General features: G+C 55.2%; 1 protein-coding gene and 1 long non-coding RNA gene across 4 annotated transcripts in view; one reads left to right on the top strand and one right to left on the bottom strand.

Annotated features, from left to right (window-relative positions):
• Window positions 1–13,416, bottom strand: part of GAD1 (glutamate decarboxylase 1) — a 44,901-nt gene extending 31,485 nt beyond the window's left edge. For 2 of the 3 annotated variants that reach the window (XM_073019806.1, XM_073019807.1), the window contains exons 1-4: window positions 13,189–13,416; window positions 11,577–11,721; window positions 8,111–8,173; window positions 70–228 (exon numbers count right to left, since the gene is read on the bottom strand). In XM_073019806.1, the coding sequence (XP_072875907.1) occupies window positions 70–228; window positions 8,111–8,173; window positions 11,577–11,658 (304 nt within the window). In that variant the 5' untranslated portion in view covers window positions 11,659–11,721; window positions 13,189–13,416. The remainder of the gene's footprint in view (window positions 1–69; window positions 229–8,110; window positions 8,174–11,576; window positions 11,722–13,188) is intronic. The other variant, XM_007965322.3, reaches the window with a different exon arrangement.
• On the top strand, window positions 8,197–11,555 carry LOC140712579 (uncharacterized). Its single transcript, XR_012094216.1, has 3 exons — window positions 8,197–9,249; window positions 9,917–10,040; window positions 11,134–11,555. It is a non-coding gene; the product is annotated as an uncharacterized lncRNA (long non-coding RNA).
• Window positions 13,417–15,821: the final 2,405 nt, after the last annotated feature.

The raw sequence follows: 15,821 nt of genomic DNA, 5'->3' as shown, positions 1-15,821 counted from the left end.
GGAAACAGTCAAGAAACTCAAATAAGAAATCTACTGGCTAGCATGGGGCAGGAGTGGGGCGGGGGCTACCTCTAGCAAACAGGTTGGAGAAGTCCGTCTCTGTGCGCCGGAAGCGGGCATCCCGGTCGCTGTTTTCACAGGAAAGCAGGTTCTTGGAGGACTGCCTCTCCTTGAAGGCACTCACAAGGCGACTCTTCTCTTCCAGGCTGTTGGTCCTTTGCAAGAAGCCTATGGCACAAAAAGCTGCTCAGAGAGAGTGCTGCAAACTGCCCAGCCCCTGAGGGTCAGCTGCGGAGCGAATTAACTCTCCAAGCAGGGCTCTTGTTTCTTCTGAGAAGAGAAGTGAGTGTCTGAGTTTTAAATATAGTGGCTCTGGCACCGCTCGCCTTCAGGCAGGGAGGGGGGGCGGTGCCAAGTGTCATCAGTGGCAAAGACCCAGTCATGCAAGAGAGAAAAACAGTAAGTGAAGCCCATTCTCCTCTCTGAATGTGACAGTGAACTCACAATTAAGTAAGTTGGACAGCTTCCACTACAGTGACCAGCCCCAGGATAGGGCTTTAAAGGAGGGGACACAATCAGAGAAGATGCTGCCAGCACTGTTCATGGGCTGTATAAGCAGAAGGAGGAGAGGAGAGAACAGCAGAGGGAGGAGGAGAGGTGAGGGCAGCAGAGGGAGGAGGAGAGGTGAGGACAGCAGAGGGAGGAGGAGAGGTGAGGACAGCTGAGGGAGGAGGATGAAGATAGCAGAAGGAGGAGAGGTGAGGATGGCAGAGGGACAAGGAGGGGTGAGGACAGCAGAGAAAGGACAGTGAGGACCACAGAGGGAGGAGAGCAAGGACCGCAGAAGAGGAGGGTGAGGACAACAGAGGGAGGAGGGTGAAGACAGCAGAGGGAGATGGCGAGGACAGCAGAGGGAGGAGGGTGAGGACAGCAGGGGAGGAGGGTGAGGACAGCAGAGGAGGAGTGTGAGGACAGCAGAGGATGGCAGAGGTGAGGACAGCAGAGGACAGCAGAGGTGAGGACAGCAAAGGGAGGAGGGCAAGAACAATAGAAGGAAGAGGAGGGGTGAGGACAGCAGAGGGAGGAGGGTGAGGACAGCAGAGGCAGGAGGGTGAGGACAGCAAAGGGAGGAGGGTAAGGACAGCAGAGAGAGGAGGGTGAGAACAACAGAGGAGGAGGGTGAGGACAGCAGAGGACAGCAGAGGTGAGGACAGCAGAGGGAGGAGGGTGAGGACAGCAGAGGCAGGAGGGTGAGGACAGCAAAGGGAGGAGAGGGAGGACAGCAAAGGGAGGAGAGGGAGGACCATGGAGGGAAGAGGAGGGGTGAGGACAGCAGAGGGAGGAGGGTGAGGACAGCAGAGGCAGGAGGGTGAGGACAGCAAAGGGAGGAGAGGGAGGACAGCAGAGGGAGGACAGTGAGGACCATGGAGGGAAGAGGAGGGGTGAGGACAGCAGAGGGAGGAGGGTGGGGACAGCAGAGGGAGGAGGGTGAGGACCATGGAGGGAAGAGGAGGGGTGAGGACAGCAGAGGGAGGAGGGTGAGGACAGCAGAGGGAAGGGGTTGAGGACATCAGAGGCAGGAAGATGAGGACAGCAGGGGAAAGATGATGAGGACAGCAGAGGGAAGAGGGTGAGGACAGCAGACAGAGGAGGGCAAGGACAGCAGAGGGAGGAGAGCAAGGACAGCAGAGGGAGGAGAGATGAGGACGGCAAAGGGAAGAGGAGGGGTGAGCACAGCAGAGAGAGGAGAAGTGAGGATGGCAGAGAGAAGAGGAGGGGTGAGGACAGCAGAGGGAGGAGGGGTGAGGACAGCAGAGAGAGGAGGTGAGGACAGCAGAAGGAAGAGGGTGAGGACAGCAGAAGGAGGGTGAGGACAGTAGAGGGAGGAGGATGAGGACAACAGAGGAAAGAGGAGGGGTGAGGACAGCAGAGGAGGAGGGTGAGGACAGTAGAGGCAGGCGGGTGAGGACAACAGAGGGAGGAGAGTGAGGACCACAGAGGGAAGAAGAGGGGTAAGGACAGCAGAGGGAGGAAGGTGACGACAGCAGAGGGAGGAGAGTGAGGACAGCAGAGGGAGGGGGTGAGGACTGCAGAGGGAGGGGTGAGGACTGTAGAGGGAGGACAGCAGAAGGAGGAGGGGTGAGGACGGCAGAAGGAGAAGGAGTGAGGTACAACAATGAGGATTAGGGCAGACACTTTCCTCCAGCACCAGGTAATGCTCACAGGGTTGAACATAAGTGGTATTTTTCTGAATGCAAACCTGAATGCAGCTTTTCTTGTACCACCCCCTCTCCTCGAATAAAGGTATTGCGAGACAAAAAAAGCTTCAATCTTATATATGTTGCCATTTAATTCTACAAGTACTTATTGAGCACCTGTTGTACAAAAGCACTTTGCTAAACATCTAGGATGGGGGACCGATAAAACTGAGTGAGACAGATCCCCTGCCCTCTAGGAGCCTACAAGCCTGGCAGATGGTGACCAATGCTGGAATAAAAATAGTCATCCAAGAACTCCACAGAGATGACAGGAGGGATCTGAGCCCAGGGCAGGATTCTCAGTGCCTCATCACCCCTCGGAGGGAGTGGAAAGTTCTCCTGCCTGAAGCCAGCAGGACAAACTCCAGCAGCAAACGGGGAAGGAGAGTTGAGCCAAAAGGGCAGGAGAACCTGCCAGCGTAGAGCACACTCCCCTCCACATCTCCACCGTCCCCTGTGGGGCTCCTGGCCCGCACACCTGCTCTTTCCCTTGGCTTCTCCTCCTTCAATTCAGCCTTAGTCTTATCCCAGATGGCAATACACTGAAAAGAGAAAAATGTTCCAAACTTCTGGTGACCCCAAAGCTGTCTCTGTAAATACCAAGATCCTTGGAGAGTCACGTGTCACAAGGCAGACTTGGAAGAAAGTCCCAAGAGGTGCAAAAAGGCAAGTTAATCTGGAGAATGCAGCTTTGCTTCCCAGGACACAATTCAACTGTGATGGGTGGGAGATGGAGGGATGCATGGGAAGGCTGCGGTGATTAGAATCCTCCCACACAAGGGAGCCAGGGGCTATTTCTGGAGGGAAGAATGGGAAAGCAGAGGCACCAAGCTTCTTGTTGTTCCCAGCACCTTTTACATTTATCACTAAAGCCCAAAGGACATGAGAAGGGGGGTAAATACACTATAATAGAGCTCTACACTTGGGTATAAAGATGGGGTTGTATCCTTTTCCATATCTCTTTGCCTACTTCCTGAATTCCTCCTCCAAATCTTCAAAGTCCAGAGCCAGGAGCCAGCGCTCATTTGCCAGAGGGATGCAGGATCAGATGGCACCTGAACTCTGAGACTACTCCCCTGGTCTCAGAACATTGAGCTGTGGAATTTGCCAGACTTGAAAGATCAAACCCATGTGGCCTCATGCAGTGAGGTCCTACCCAGCTGAACCGCCACTCTGTTGTCCCTGATGTCTGGTTAGGCTTCTGACTCACTCCCTGAGTCTCCCCACCTTGAAGCCCCTTCCCTCTGGGCAGCTGCAGGAAGCAGAAACTCGGCTTGAGCTTTTGACACAGGCTCTCCCAGAGATGCCCTGATGAGGCTGATGGATGATCATCATGCCACGGCTTTTTTTTTTTTTTTTGAGATGGAGTCTCACTCTGTCGCCCAGGCTGGAGTGCAGTGGCTTGGTCTTGGCTCACCACAACCTCCATCTCCCAGGTTCAAGTGATTCTCATGCCTCAGCCTCCTGAGTAGTTGGGATTATAGGCGTCCACCACCACGCCTCGCTAATTTGTGTATTTTTAGTAGAGATGGGGATTTTACCATGTTGGTCAGGCTGGTCTCAAACTCCTGACCTCAAGTGATCCACTGTCTCGGCCTCCCAAAGTGCTGGGATTACAGATGCGAGCCACCGTGCCCGGCCCTATGACACAGCTTTAAACCTGCATCCCATTCCTTGGGCTGCACTTCCAGTAATGTACTAGGAATCAGAATCCTCTCTAAATCCTGTAATTATTTTATGAATAGCACACTTACACTGCATTATAATTTATGTTAAAAACAATTAATTTGCTAGTCTAAACATGTAATGCACATTGTCATGTCTTTCACTTCGTTTAGGAAGGTGTTTGTTTTCTAAAATACTGGGATCCTCAGACAGGTAAGGTGGTCCAGGCTGCCCTTGGCTCTGAGAGGTCCTGGAAGGAGCTGCTTCTCCAAGGATGAAGAGGTGGTGGATGACATGGAGGTCAGTGCCTTGACAATTTCCCTGGCTAGCAAGGGGTCCTGTAAGAAGGGGCCCCAGAGAATGAAGCTGAATGTACTCCCTCTTGCTCTACACTCCAGCTTCGAGGACTTACTTTAAGCCTGTGAGTAACTGGTCACAGAGCTCTACATTCTTAGAGGCAAAGAGGAAAGCAGAGGAGAAGCAAAGCTGCAGTTGTTTGGTTGGGTGCTAGCACACTGGCCGGCTGCAAGGGGAGAAGTCATGACCCTGAGCTGAGGGGAGCTCCTGCTGTGGGTTCCTCACCCCTGCTGCCAAACTCACAGGCTTATGGGGCCCAGTGAGAGTGTGTATGTGTATGTGCGTGTGCATGTGTGCACACGTATGTGTAGCTAGAAAGCTCCTGGCTCCAGCCAGTTGTTGCCAAGTGGGGCTTTGAGCTGTGCATGGCATAAGCACCTATGGCCAACAGGGCATGTGGGAGCTGAAGCCCAGCATATTCTGTGTTCAGCAAGCTATGACATGGAATTGCATATGCATAGACGGAGGTGCTCTTTTTCATTTTTTGTTTTTGTTTTTTTATTTGAGACAGGGTCATACTCTATTGCTATTGTCCAGACTGGAGTGTAGTGGCGCCATCATAGCTCATTGTAATCTCAAACTCCTGGGCCCAAGTGATCCTCCTGCCTCATCCTCTTGAGTAGTAGGACTGCAGCTATGCGGCCACCACACCTGGCTAATTTTTAAAAAGGTTTTGTAGAGATGGGGTCTCCCTATGTTGCTCAGGCTAGTCTCAAACTCCTGGCCTCAAATGATCCTACCACCTTGGCCTCCCAAAGTGTTGGGATTATAGATGTGAGCCACCATGACCTCTTTTTCTGATTTTCATTGGCTAACAGCACCTGCCATGTTCCCCCACCCCCATTCCCTACCCCCCATTTTTTTCAAGAGAAACCAGAAAAAGAGAACACTTGAAATCTCTCTATTTTTAAGGTTTGGCACTTGATACAAAATTATACATACACACACACACACACACACACACACACACACAGTGTAGGCTAAATAAAACAGTTCAGGGGCTGTAATTGGCAGCAAGAGGTAAGTGATGGAAGCCCAAGGACACCCTGGGAAGTTAGCAGAGCCCGGAGCCAGAACTTAGGGATCCCTGCAACTCATTGTATTTAGGTCATGCCACCATGCCTACAGCTACTTTCTAGCTCTTGGCAAGACCATGGGTTTCTTCTAGCTGATTACTCTCCCTGGGGGATTCTGCCTCCAGAGCTCAGGGTACCTACCACTAGTGGGGCCCAGGGCCTTCCTTGCAGCTTCATTCTGTGGCTTTTGGGGAAGGGCAGGGGGAGAGTGGGTGGGGGTTGAATATTTTGGCAAGGCACTGAGGGTGCTTCTGAGAGTCATCCAGGATAATAGGTTTGGAAATGGGAAGAGGACCATGAGTTCCTCTGCTCTCTTAATGTGAAAGGGCAAACCAACCTGGATGGTGTCAAGTCAAGAAGGGACCCTCCAGGTCCATCCCTCCAGGGATGAAGGGAGGGGTGTGTGTGTGTGTGTGTGTGTGTGTGTGTGTGTGTGTGTGTGTGTGTAGGAAGGCAGGGAGCAGTGGACCTACCTAGGGCCAACACCAAAGACTGCACTCTGCCTCCACTAGCTTAAAATGGAAAGCCAAAGTTGTCTCAAGGTATGGAAAATAAATCCTCTTAGTGTTTTGTTTTCTTTCAGAATCAAACCTAATGGGAAGCCTCCTAACCTGTGGCCCCAAAAGCAGAGCGTTTTAGCCCAAGGCAATTTCCCTTCAATAGACTACCTTGGATTGTGGGGAGCAGAAACAGGGAGGAAACTCTGAGGACTGTAGCCCCCAGGAGCTCTCCCTCCTGGCTTTGGCTGACAGTCGGGGAGGGGGAGTTGAGGCCAACTCCGGGTTGGTTCCCTATTTCCGGACCCAGCGAAGCCCCACTCTTTCCCTCCTCTTTACCCTTTCTGAACTTGTCGGGTATGTCCCCATAAGAAGCACTTAGACCTTTTATTCCCGCGGAAGTGGAGCGCCTGCAGCCAGAGGAGCAAGGGACAGTAGGGGGCAAGATGGGAGTGAATGAGGGCTGCCCCCCACCCTCAGCAGGTCAGGCGCCGCGGGTAAGGAGCCCTCACCCAGAGCCTGCCCCTACCCTGTCCTCGGCTGCGGCGGGCGCCCGGGGCTCGCTCAGTTCTGCCTGCCCGGCTGCATGACAATGACGGCTGCAGAAGCCGAGCGCCGCGGCCGCCGAAGGGACCTGGCGCGAAACGGGCCATTAAGCCCAGAATGGCGGCAGGGTGGGGGTGGAGGTGGGAGTGAAGGTGGGGGTGGGGGTGGGAGTGGGACGGGGCTATTTATAGAACAAAGCTCCAGCCGGCGGCCACCCCAGCACCGGGATGCAGCCCTGGCCTCGCTCCATGGGCTGGCGTCCCGCGCTGGGGAGAAGGCCAAACCCCCAGGCCACCCGGCGGCAGGGCTGGGCTTTCGGTGGAAAATGGCTGGGTCTAGGAATCCAGCGCCCCTTCCTCGGTAAACACCAAGTCCCAGGGTCTAGAGGAGAGAGCCCCAGAAACGCAGGGAAGGCGCGGCGCAGCCAAGCAGGGAAGGGAGTAATTCCCCAAAGCGGCTACTCTGCTCTGACTGCAAACTGTCACCGCCCTCGCCCCAGGACCCAGGGAGGCTGGGAAGATCAGGTGCAGAGAGCACCCAAGCGGCGGGCGGCTCTCGGCGCTCCGGGGCTGGGGCGGGCGGGCGGGCGTGTCCTGCGCCTGCTCTGCCCCTATCTCCCGCGCGCAGCAGCTGACGGATGGCTCTTTAATAAGCCCCTCGTTAATCTTCCCCCGCCTCTCCAACCTCTGCCCGGGGACATCCGTATTTTCTGGCCCGATAAGGCTAGAGAATTTTAGACGGTGAAATGTAGCAAGGAAAGCAAGTCCTTATTGTTCAGCCAGAGTCACTCAGCTGTGTCCCTTCGAACAAATCTCCCTTTTTCCTTAAAAAAAAAAAAAAAAAAAAAAAAAAAAAAACTACATCCCTTGGGCGTTTTCATTTCAGACCCTCCTGTCTCCAAAGAGCAGTTCTTTCTCCTCTCCAGCTCCCTGATCTATTTTTTCCTTCCCGGCAAATCTCATCCGGCACCGCCCGGTCCTTTAGCTCCCTGCGACTTCTTGTCTCTGCTCATCCCCTTTCCCTTCCCTCGTGGCCTTCAAGGATACGCCAGGCAAACCCTCGTGCCTCCCCCAGGCAGGTCATGGAGGGCTCCAGGCAATCCTTTTCTCTAGCGTCCAAAGCCCCAAAGAAACTTGAATCCGTTCTGACATCTCAGGGCAAAACCCCTCAAGGTGGAGAGACCACTTTCAACGCGACCCAACCGCGGGTGGAGGTGTGAGTGAGGGGTAGGCGATGATATAGGGGACGGGGGAGACTTGTCAGCTACAGCTTTAGGCAGATACCGCGCCTTTGGTCTGCTCTCCAGCAAGCCAGATAAGTTCACCTTTTCTACGCGACCTTTGGGACGCGCGGGCAGAGTGCAGAGCACCGGGTGGGAGCTGCTTGTGCACGGGGCTAGGAAAGTGGTGTTGCCGCGCGGGGGCGCTTTCCTCCCGCTTTTGCGCCCAGGCAGGACACCCGGCGTTCGCTCCACGGGGTCTTGGGGATTGGGGACTCCAGAGGAAAAGACCCCTGGGGACCGGGTCTGGGGCGGGCAGAGGAGGGTCAGGGCCTGTAGGGGAGCGTCGTCGCTGGCTGTGCTGGCTGTAATTACTTTAGAAAATCAGACCCAAGAGCCGGGATTCCCCTCCGCTTGCGTACCGGTCTCCCAAGCCCAAAAGGTCTGCGTGCCTTGCCGCCCAGCCGGGCCCTAGCGGGCCCTGTCACTTACCGCAGATCTTGAGCCCCAGTTTTCTGGTGCATCCATGGGCCACGCCGCACCAGGTATCGTACGCTAGGACGAGAGAGAGGGAGAGAGGTGCTGTCAGGGAGGGTCCGACCGTGGGGAAATGGGTGGAGGGCAATGGTTTTCTTGGGGAAGGATGAGGTCTTTGCCAGAGCTCTTCATTAAAAGCTCCTTCCTGAAAGGAGCTAGGAGCCAAATCTGTGAGCCGACAGGCATACCCTCTGAGCCCCCATCTTACTCCCTTCTTGCTCCTGGCTTCAAATATAGAACGGTGTCTCTGAGAGGTGGGGCACCCAGCACCCCTCCGGGCCCCCAAGCGACCCCACCCGGCAGCCCCGGAGGTGGGGTCAGAGTTGGGTGAAGGCTGACCCACACGGAAAGGGCCAGGCCCCGCAGACGCAAACTGCCCAACACCCACTGGCCAGGCCCCGCAGACTCAAAGGGCGACCACAGCAGCCCAGAAAGGGAACACAGGCATCTGGGACCGAAACGTCTCATAATTTCTTGGCGGGTCTCCAGCCTAGTGGCAGCTTAAAATAAACTGGCATGAAATGGGGTCGCGAAAGAGTTCAAGAATTAATTGGGTGAAAAATAGTATTTGACTAGATGATCGGGCTCGCATGGCTGCTCTTCAGTCAGATCGGGGAGTGGGGAAGACAATAGTGCGCCTCAGCTCCTCATCCCTGGCCCCTCTTCCCAACCTGCCCCTCATTAACCCTTCCCTCTGACATCTTGGGTCTGGAGCAGGCACAGGTAAATGGAATCAAGCAGCCTTCCTCTGAGTCACAACTGAGGGTGGAGGTGCTGCTGGATTTTCCTTCTTTTCCAGGCTGTTCTCAAACCCCTCAAGGTCTACCTGCTGCCTTCGGGGCTCAACTTCCAGCAAGAAGCGTGGAAAGCAGCCCCATCCCCGCTAAGCCCCCAAGCGGGCTGGTGTGGTGAGCCCAGCACGAAATCCCCTTCCAATCTCTCAAAGCAAAGCTCTCCAAGCACTCCCATCCCTTACCCTACCCTTCCTGGTGCCTCCAGCTTCACACAAGTGTTGCAGGCGATAAGGAGAGTGACATCAATTAAACCCGAAGCACAACAGAGCCCCAGCGGGGAGAAGAAACAGCCTGTCATCGGTGAGACATCTCACAGATGGAGTTCCAGTGACAGACAGGAAATCAGTGCAAAAGCGAAACCCTAATAATACCTGGCGGATAAAGAGCTATTTGGACCTGATAAAGTACTTTCTCTTTAAACATCATCTCATCTAATTCTCCTAACAGTCCTATGAAACTGGCAGGAGTGTTGATCTAAGAGTCATTTGACAAAGAAAAAACATCGAGGCTCAGAGAGGTTACATGAGTTTTCCAAGGTCACTCAGCAGGGAAGTTGTAGGTCAGATACATTGCACTGCCTTTCAAAATTGGGGGCTGCAATGAAAGGGAAAGGGAGACGGGGAGAGCAAGTGAGAAAGCCCCTTTGATGTAGCAAGGGTCGGGAAGACCTAGCGGTTGAGGACAAGGAGGGCTCCAAGTCCCACCCAAGGGTTGCTGGAACAAGAGAGTGCCTAAGGTTGCCTGCACTAAGGCCACCTCCCAGGATACTCTAAAGGGGCAGAGAAGTGGAGCTAGCTGGGTGGGCAAGGGTATTATCTCCAAGGGAGGGTGAGAGTGGATAGAGCGCCCAGCGCTCCTGTGAAGCCTGGGGTGGGGATGCCGTAGCTAGGCTAAGGGCCCGCAACAGTGTGCCTGGGACACGTGCTGCTTGCTCTTTCACAGCAGGGTCCCCGGCTCTCTTTTGTAGCTTCGAGGCAAACCAGGCCACGTGCGGATTCAGGTCATCGCCTCTGTTGGGTCTCCTACCTGTGACTGGGCGTTTGCACCAGCGACTGGCGGTCACCGGAAAGTAGGGGCGCCGGGAATGAACGGTAAATTAACACAACTGCCTGCTAACCCCCCACTCCCACCCCCAGGCGGCAAAAGGGGGTGGGAAATGTGGAAAGCGTCAGAAAAGAAATCCATCAAGGCGAAAGCAACACACAAAGGCGCGCAGGCCTTGCGTTCCTCCCGCCCTGCCCTGACCAGCTCCAACGCCGGTGCCTGGTTCATATGCTACCAGGGCTGGCGACTCTCCCGAGCCCCTCTTTGTTGTGTGGGTAATTGTATCCCTCCTGGGTGGCGGGAAGAGGGAGATGCAAAGGAAATTGGAATGAGACCTGAGGACTTAACACAGGACCTCCTGCCCGGGAACCAATGCCAGCGTCTAAAGGGGCTTTCCGGTAATAATCCCCACCTCGTTGATGAGGATACTTATTTTGTCAAATATAAAGTGCCATAAAAGCGCATCAATAAGCACTCCCTGTAACCACATTGTCCTTCTTAAGCCCTTTCTGTATACAAATTCTGGAAATTCATATAATTAATTACATCTCAGAAACAAAATAAACAAAGAGGGGAGCGGGAACCCTTACAGTCTGAAGCTGATAGTTTTTTTTAGGGGGGTGGGGTCAGGAGACACTTCTTCACTCCAACAAGGAAAAAGAAAAACGATTTTCTCATCTCAGACCTTTACAGAGGTAGGAAATAAAATTAAAGATAGATTCTGGAAACGGGTTGAGGAGCCTGTAGCACTTAAGACAGGGAAGCATAGATCCTCCTCCCTCTTTTATCTGGCGTCTCTTTTCTTTCTCTCTTTTCGGGACGTGTCACCTCCTGACAGATCTCTTGCCTGGGGTAAGGAGAGAGGTGCTCTCTCCTCTCTATGATAAATCTTCTTGCCCCCTCCCAGTTCCCCATCTCTTGCCACTCAGAATGCTGCCCGTTCCCCGCTTTATTTATTTATTTATGTCTCTGAGATGTAATTAATTGTATGAAATGTCAAGGCTCAGTCTCAGTTTTATGCACCTTTCCCGCCCCTGGCTTCTCCCTAACTCGTCAATAGCTTGATGCAAATTTGGAGCAATTAGGGACCCTGAGTTTTCTAAACGCTGCAATTAACGTCCAAATTTCCGCTGATTACAGACTTTGAGCACAGCGCAGAGGGAAAGGAGGAGGTTAGATCTTGGCTCAACGAAAGCCGGGGACTGAAAACTCTTATTCCTGCTGGGGCTCCCAGCTCTTCATTCCGCCCCCTGCCCTGACCCCTGTCGTCCCACGAAGCAAAGAAATCACACACAACAGAATAAAAACGACACTGGCTGCGCGCCCCTCCTCCGCCGCGAAGCCCTCAACGATCGCCGCCACTCGGACCTTGTGTGGTCCTCGCTCTCCGGTGCCCTGGGAGTCACCTAGCGTCCCTGACAGCCAAATGACCTCTGGCAGGGACCCGGCCAGAGCCCCATTTATTTCCCAGCCTCCATTATCTCCGCGCTCCCTCTTTCCTTTCCGCCAGCTCAGCCTCCCGACGTCCCAGCGCCCCCATCTTCCCCGCAGTTCATTTGACAGAAAATTGGGGCGGGACCTACTTGTGGGGCGCAGGTTAGTGGTATTGGGGTCCACTCCCGCGTTCGAGGAGGTTGCAGACGAAGATGGGGTTGAAGACGCCATCAGCTCGGTCGTCCCGGGGCCTCTACTGTCCGGGGTCCTCGACTGGTCCGGCGCAGAAACAGGCTGCAAAGAGAAGCAAGAGCTGTGCGGGGAGGACTTCCGGGGTCCTGCACACCGGAGGGACTGAGCAGCCGGGGGCGCGGACGACTCCCCTTGAAGATCCGGCGCTGGAGAGACAAGAAGAAGGAAGGGCAGCGAGCCTGCCTGGTCGGGGTGCACGGGGGTGGGGGCAGCGGAGGAGACGTGCACGTTAGCTCCGGTACTGGGGCGCGGGCAGCGTAGCCCTGGGCCGGTCTCGAGTCTGGCGGTGCATTGGCGCGACCTGGAGTGAAGCGCCGACACGAGGCAGGGTCGAGGTGGGGGTCCAAGGCCAGTACAAGACGCGGGGGTGTGGGGGACTGGGCTAGGAGTACAGGGGAGGGCTCAGTGAGCGATTTTCCAACCGAGCCGCTACAAGCCCCACTGGGCACTCAGCACCGGCGTGCCGGCCAGCGGGGGGAGGGCGCACGGGGCGGGCATGTCTGGTTCGGTGTCTGGTTCCCGTTGTTGTGTCTGGCTAATTCCCTGGAAAGAAAAACACTAACTGCTCCGGAGACCAGGGACTTTGGTGAGACAAGATGAGAGGGGGAAAAAGGCCCATATTTTTATGTTCTCCCTCGGACTCGGCCAGAGAAGAACCACAGTAACCTTGCACTCGAGACAGCCAGAAAACAGCTAGTCGGAACCTTGCTTGTCTCCCTCTTATCCCTACCGGTTTTTAGCCATCGCTAAGCCTAGGGCGAGGTTTCGGTCCGGTTTCAGCGTTTCTCCTCTAACTAGCCCGTTGAGGACCTCAGAGACCTCGCAGTGCAGATCCAGAGAGGGTGGGGTAGGTAAGAATGGGGATCGTCACCGGGGAAACGAACTTGCGCGCAGCGCGCAGGAGGCGGCGGACAAAGATCTTGCGCGGCGCCGCTGCTCGACTCTCGGCGCTGGCGCGATGGCGCCCGAAGGCCCTGGGACAGAGAGTGCGGGAGAATCTGGGTAGATCGAGGACCCCGCAGAGAAGCACCCATCGGCTATCGCCTCCACACCCTCCCTCCGACCTCACACCTAGCCCCGCGCGCGCACTCGCACAGCAACACGGGCAGCGGGTCGACCACGGCCGCTGGGAAAGTAACAGGTTACCGCTCCTAGTAGCGCCTTTGGCTGCTGCTGGTCAGGCGCCCTTTGGAGGGACAGGCGCTCGCAGCATGGAAGCTCAAGGGAAAATCGCTGTTGCCCCACTTCAAGTAGAGCCTCAGCCTCTGTGCGTCCCCGGGGCTTGAATCCGGCGGGCAGAGATAAGAAGAGTGACGAGGGCGGGGTGGGGGGTGGGGGTACCTGCGCAGCGCACCCATGGAGAGCAGGGACTAGGGCGGGCACTCATTTCGGGAGGGTGGGTGGCCGGCGCCTGGGATGGGGTTGGTTGAGAAGCTGCGGGCGGAGAGGACCTGGCTGAACAGCCACGGTTGGGCGCTGGGAAGTCCAGGTGGTCGCTCGCTTACCCACCTCGGCTCGGCCACAGCGAGCCGGGCACTCCCGCCTTTCCTCTGCACAGCGCCCAGCGATCCGCTCGGCTCGGCTCTGACAGGCGTAATCTGCCCGGCGTCACCTCCAGCTGCTTCCTCGTTCTCGCTAGTTCCGTCTCGCACGCGAGCGCCAGGAGAAGAGAGAGATTCGAAGAGGCGGCTGCACGGCTTCGGGGTAGGCGGGGGCAGAGTGGGGAGGCGGGGACCGGATCGGCGGGGAAATCACGAGGCCGTTGCTCGCGGGGGCAGCTCGTCGGCGGAGCGGCGGGGCTCCTCTGCAGGTGCCTGACCGCCTCTGGAGCTTTAGAGGGCGATTATAAATCCAGCTCACGGTTTTGCGCCCGGAAGGAAAAAAAAGGTCTTATGAGTAATCCAGAACGTACTCAACATGCTTTTTTTTTTTTTTTCCCTTTGGAAATAGGCTGTCGGTTGAGAGGAGGGAAAAGATAATTCCTACGAAGAATTCTGCCTTTCTGAGCGTTTCTTCTTCCCTCCCCTCCTTTCCCCTCTCCCATTTCCCCTCCCCCTCCCATATCTTGTCGGAGACCAGCGGCGGCTTTGCCTCAGTCCTTTTCCCCGGGGTTCCCCCAAATCTGTGACCCTGCGACACTTCCTTGAGCGAAAGCGCGCTCTGGGTCGTGTCCTTGTTGGCTCTCTACGGAGCCGGCATTGTTGTAACGGCAAAGTAGGCAGAAATGAGGGGAGATCTCTCAGACCACCGAGGAATTCGTTTCCTCATCCAGCCCTGGGCCTCATCAAAGTACCACACCTGGCCACAGCTACCCAGTGCCACCAGCAGAGAAAATGACCCCACGTCCCTTTAGCTATGCGCTCGCTCCTCGCTTTGGCCCCCTTGGTGATGGGAAAAGAAGGCCTCCTGATTAATCACGTCTGAAGGTTGATGACACGCACGAGCGCCGCTGCACGCGCATGGGGAACCCGTGCACAGAAGTGCCCCGGGAGGGGCGGACCAATCCCCCTTGCCCTGGCCCACTTCCCCTTCGATTTCACGCGCTTTAAGGATTCTCCCACTGCAATATTTAGGCACGGTTAAAAGAACCGCTGCGTTGGGAAAAGCCCCTCGCCTTAAAAATGCGTTGATGGAGAAATTCCCACCAGAGGGCGCCAAGAGCCCAGAGACCGACCGGCCCTGCGCTCCCGGGTCTCTCCTCCAGCGCCCGAGAGGAGCCCACACCTGGAGCTGCTGGCCAGGCGGTTACGCGCCGGCCTGCCTCTTCATGCCTTGCCTTACCGCCCTGTCTCTAGTTTAAGTTCTCCCCTTTCTTCTTCCCCCGTTTCTTTTTCTTTAGTGCAAAAAAGTTGATGTCTGTGCGTGTCGGGGTAACACTGTGTAGGCAGTGATTCCTCTACAGGTATTTACCGTATTTACTCCCCCTCTCCCCCGGTGGTGCAGCACGCAGAGGTTATTTCTGCGCACGTCTGGGGCCTCACTGGTTCAGCCGAGGCCCGTCCGTTTTCTTTGAATGCATTATCACCTTTCACTACAACACAATGGAAACACAAAAAAATGTTATAAATCACAGAGAGTTCCATGAGGGAGAACGAAGGGTCCGCCCTGGGCAGATATGGCCTGATAAGCAAGAGGGATCTCGAAGGGTCCGCCCTGGGCAGATATGGTCTGATCAGCAAGAGGGATCTCGCTGTTGGGTTTGAAATAATCGCGTTGCCTTTGGTACTAAAGAAACTACTGTTTTGTCGCCTTGTCTTCTCCTGACAATAAAATCCTGGGCACTTTTTAAGGACACAAAAACATCCTAAACGGCGGGGCGCGCGGTGACTGCAGCACTGGGCACTGAGGCTTGGGCCTGGTCAGGCTGGGGGTGCCTGCTCCACGTAGGAAACGTCCCCCCGAAACCACTCAACCGGCAGCTGCTCGGCGCAACCAGGTGAAGCTCGGAATTCCATCCACTGGCCCTCCTAGAGCCTTCCCTAAATGAGACGGTCGCACCAATCAGGGAGCCAGGTGCCAGTGCTAAATCATTCAAGAGCCACGGGGCAGGAGACAGGAGGGAGGAGGCAACACATCCCCGGCGCCCCTCGGTCTTCATTGTCCAGCAGAGACGCCCGCTCGTCCTGTCTCCTCAACCTTTTTCCAAAACCCGTGATTCCCTGGAAAGGAAGATTCGTTTATTTCACCTGTGGCATGAGATTGAGACATTTACAACCATTTCCTCCTTTGACCCCAGAGTTCAAAACACCCCTAACGTTTTAGCCAATAAAATAATCTCGTTGGAGAAGGAATCTCCTGCAAGGCTAGGTATCACAAGCTGAAGCTGAGTCCGTCCAGCTTCGAGGACATCCCTCTCTTTCTCCTTTATGGTGAGTAGGGGAGGAATGAAGCCTCTTGCCCGTCCTTGTTTAGAATGTTTAATTGAATATTAGCAATAATTGATTAAACGAGTATTTATTAATCCCCTACTATGTGCCAAGCACTTATTTTTTGGAGCTTGCATTGTCCCTGCGGTTTATATTATCCTGCACGCCGAGAGTGGACATTCCAGTGAGGCAGGGAGGGGAGCGGACTTATAGACTTCATGAATTTGAAGTAATTTTCAATGATCTCCTCCTCCAACTCGGACTTTTGGGCACAGA

Source organism: Chlorocebus sabaeus, chromosome 10 (genome assembly GCF_047675955.1).
Source record: "Chlorocebus sabaeus isolate Y175 chromosome 10, mChlSab1.0.hap1, whole genome shotgun sequence".
Taxonomy (NCBI): Eukaryota; Metazoa; Chordata; class Mammalia; order Primates; family Cercopithecidae; genus Chlorocebus; species Chlorocebus sabaeus.
The sequence above is the reverse complement of the archived record's forward strand: the minus strand, read 5'-3'. Positions and strand labels throughout refer to the sequence as shown.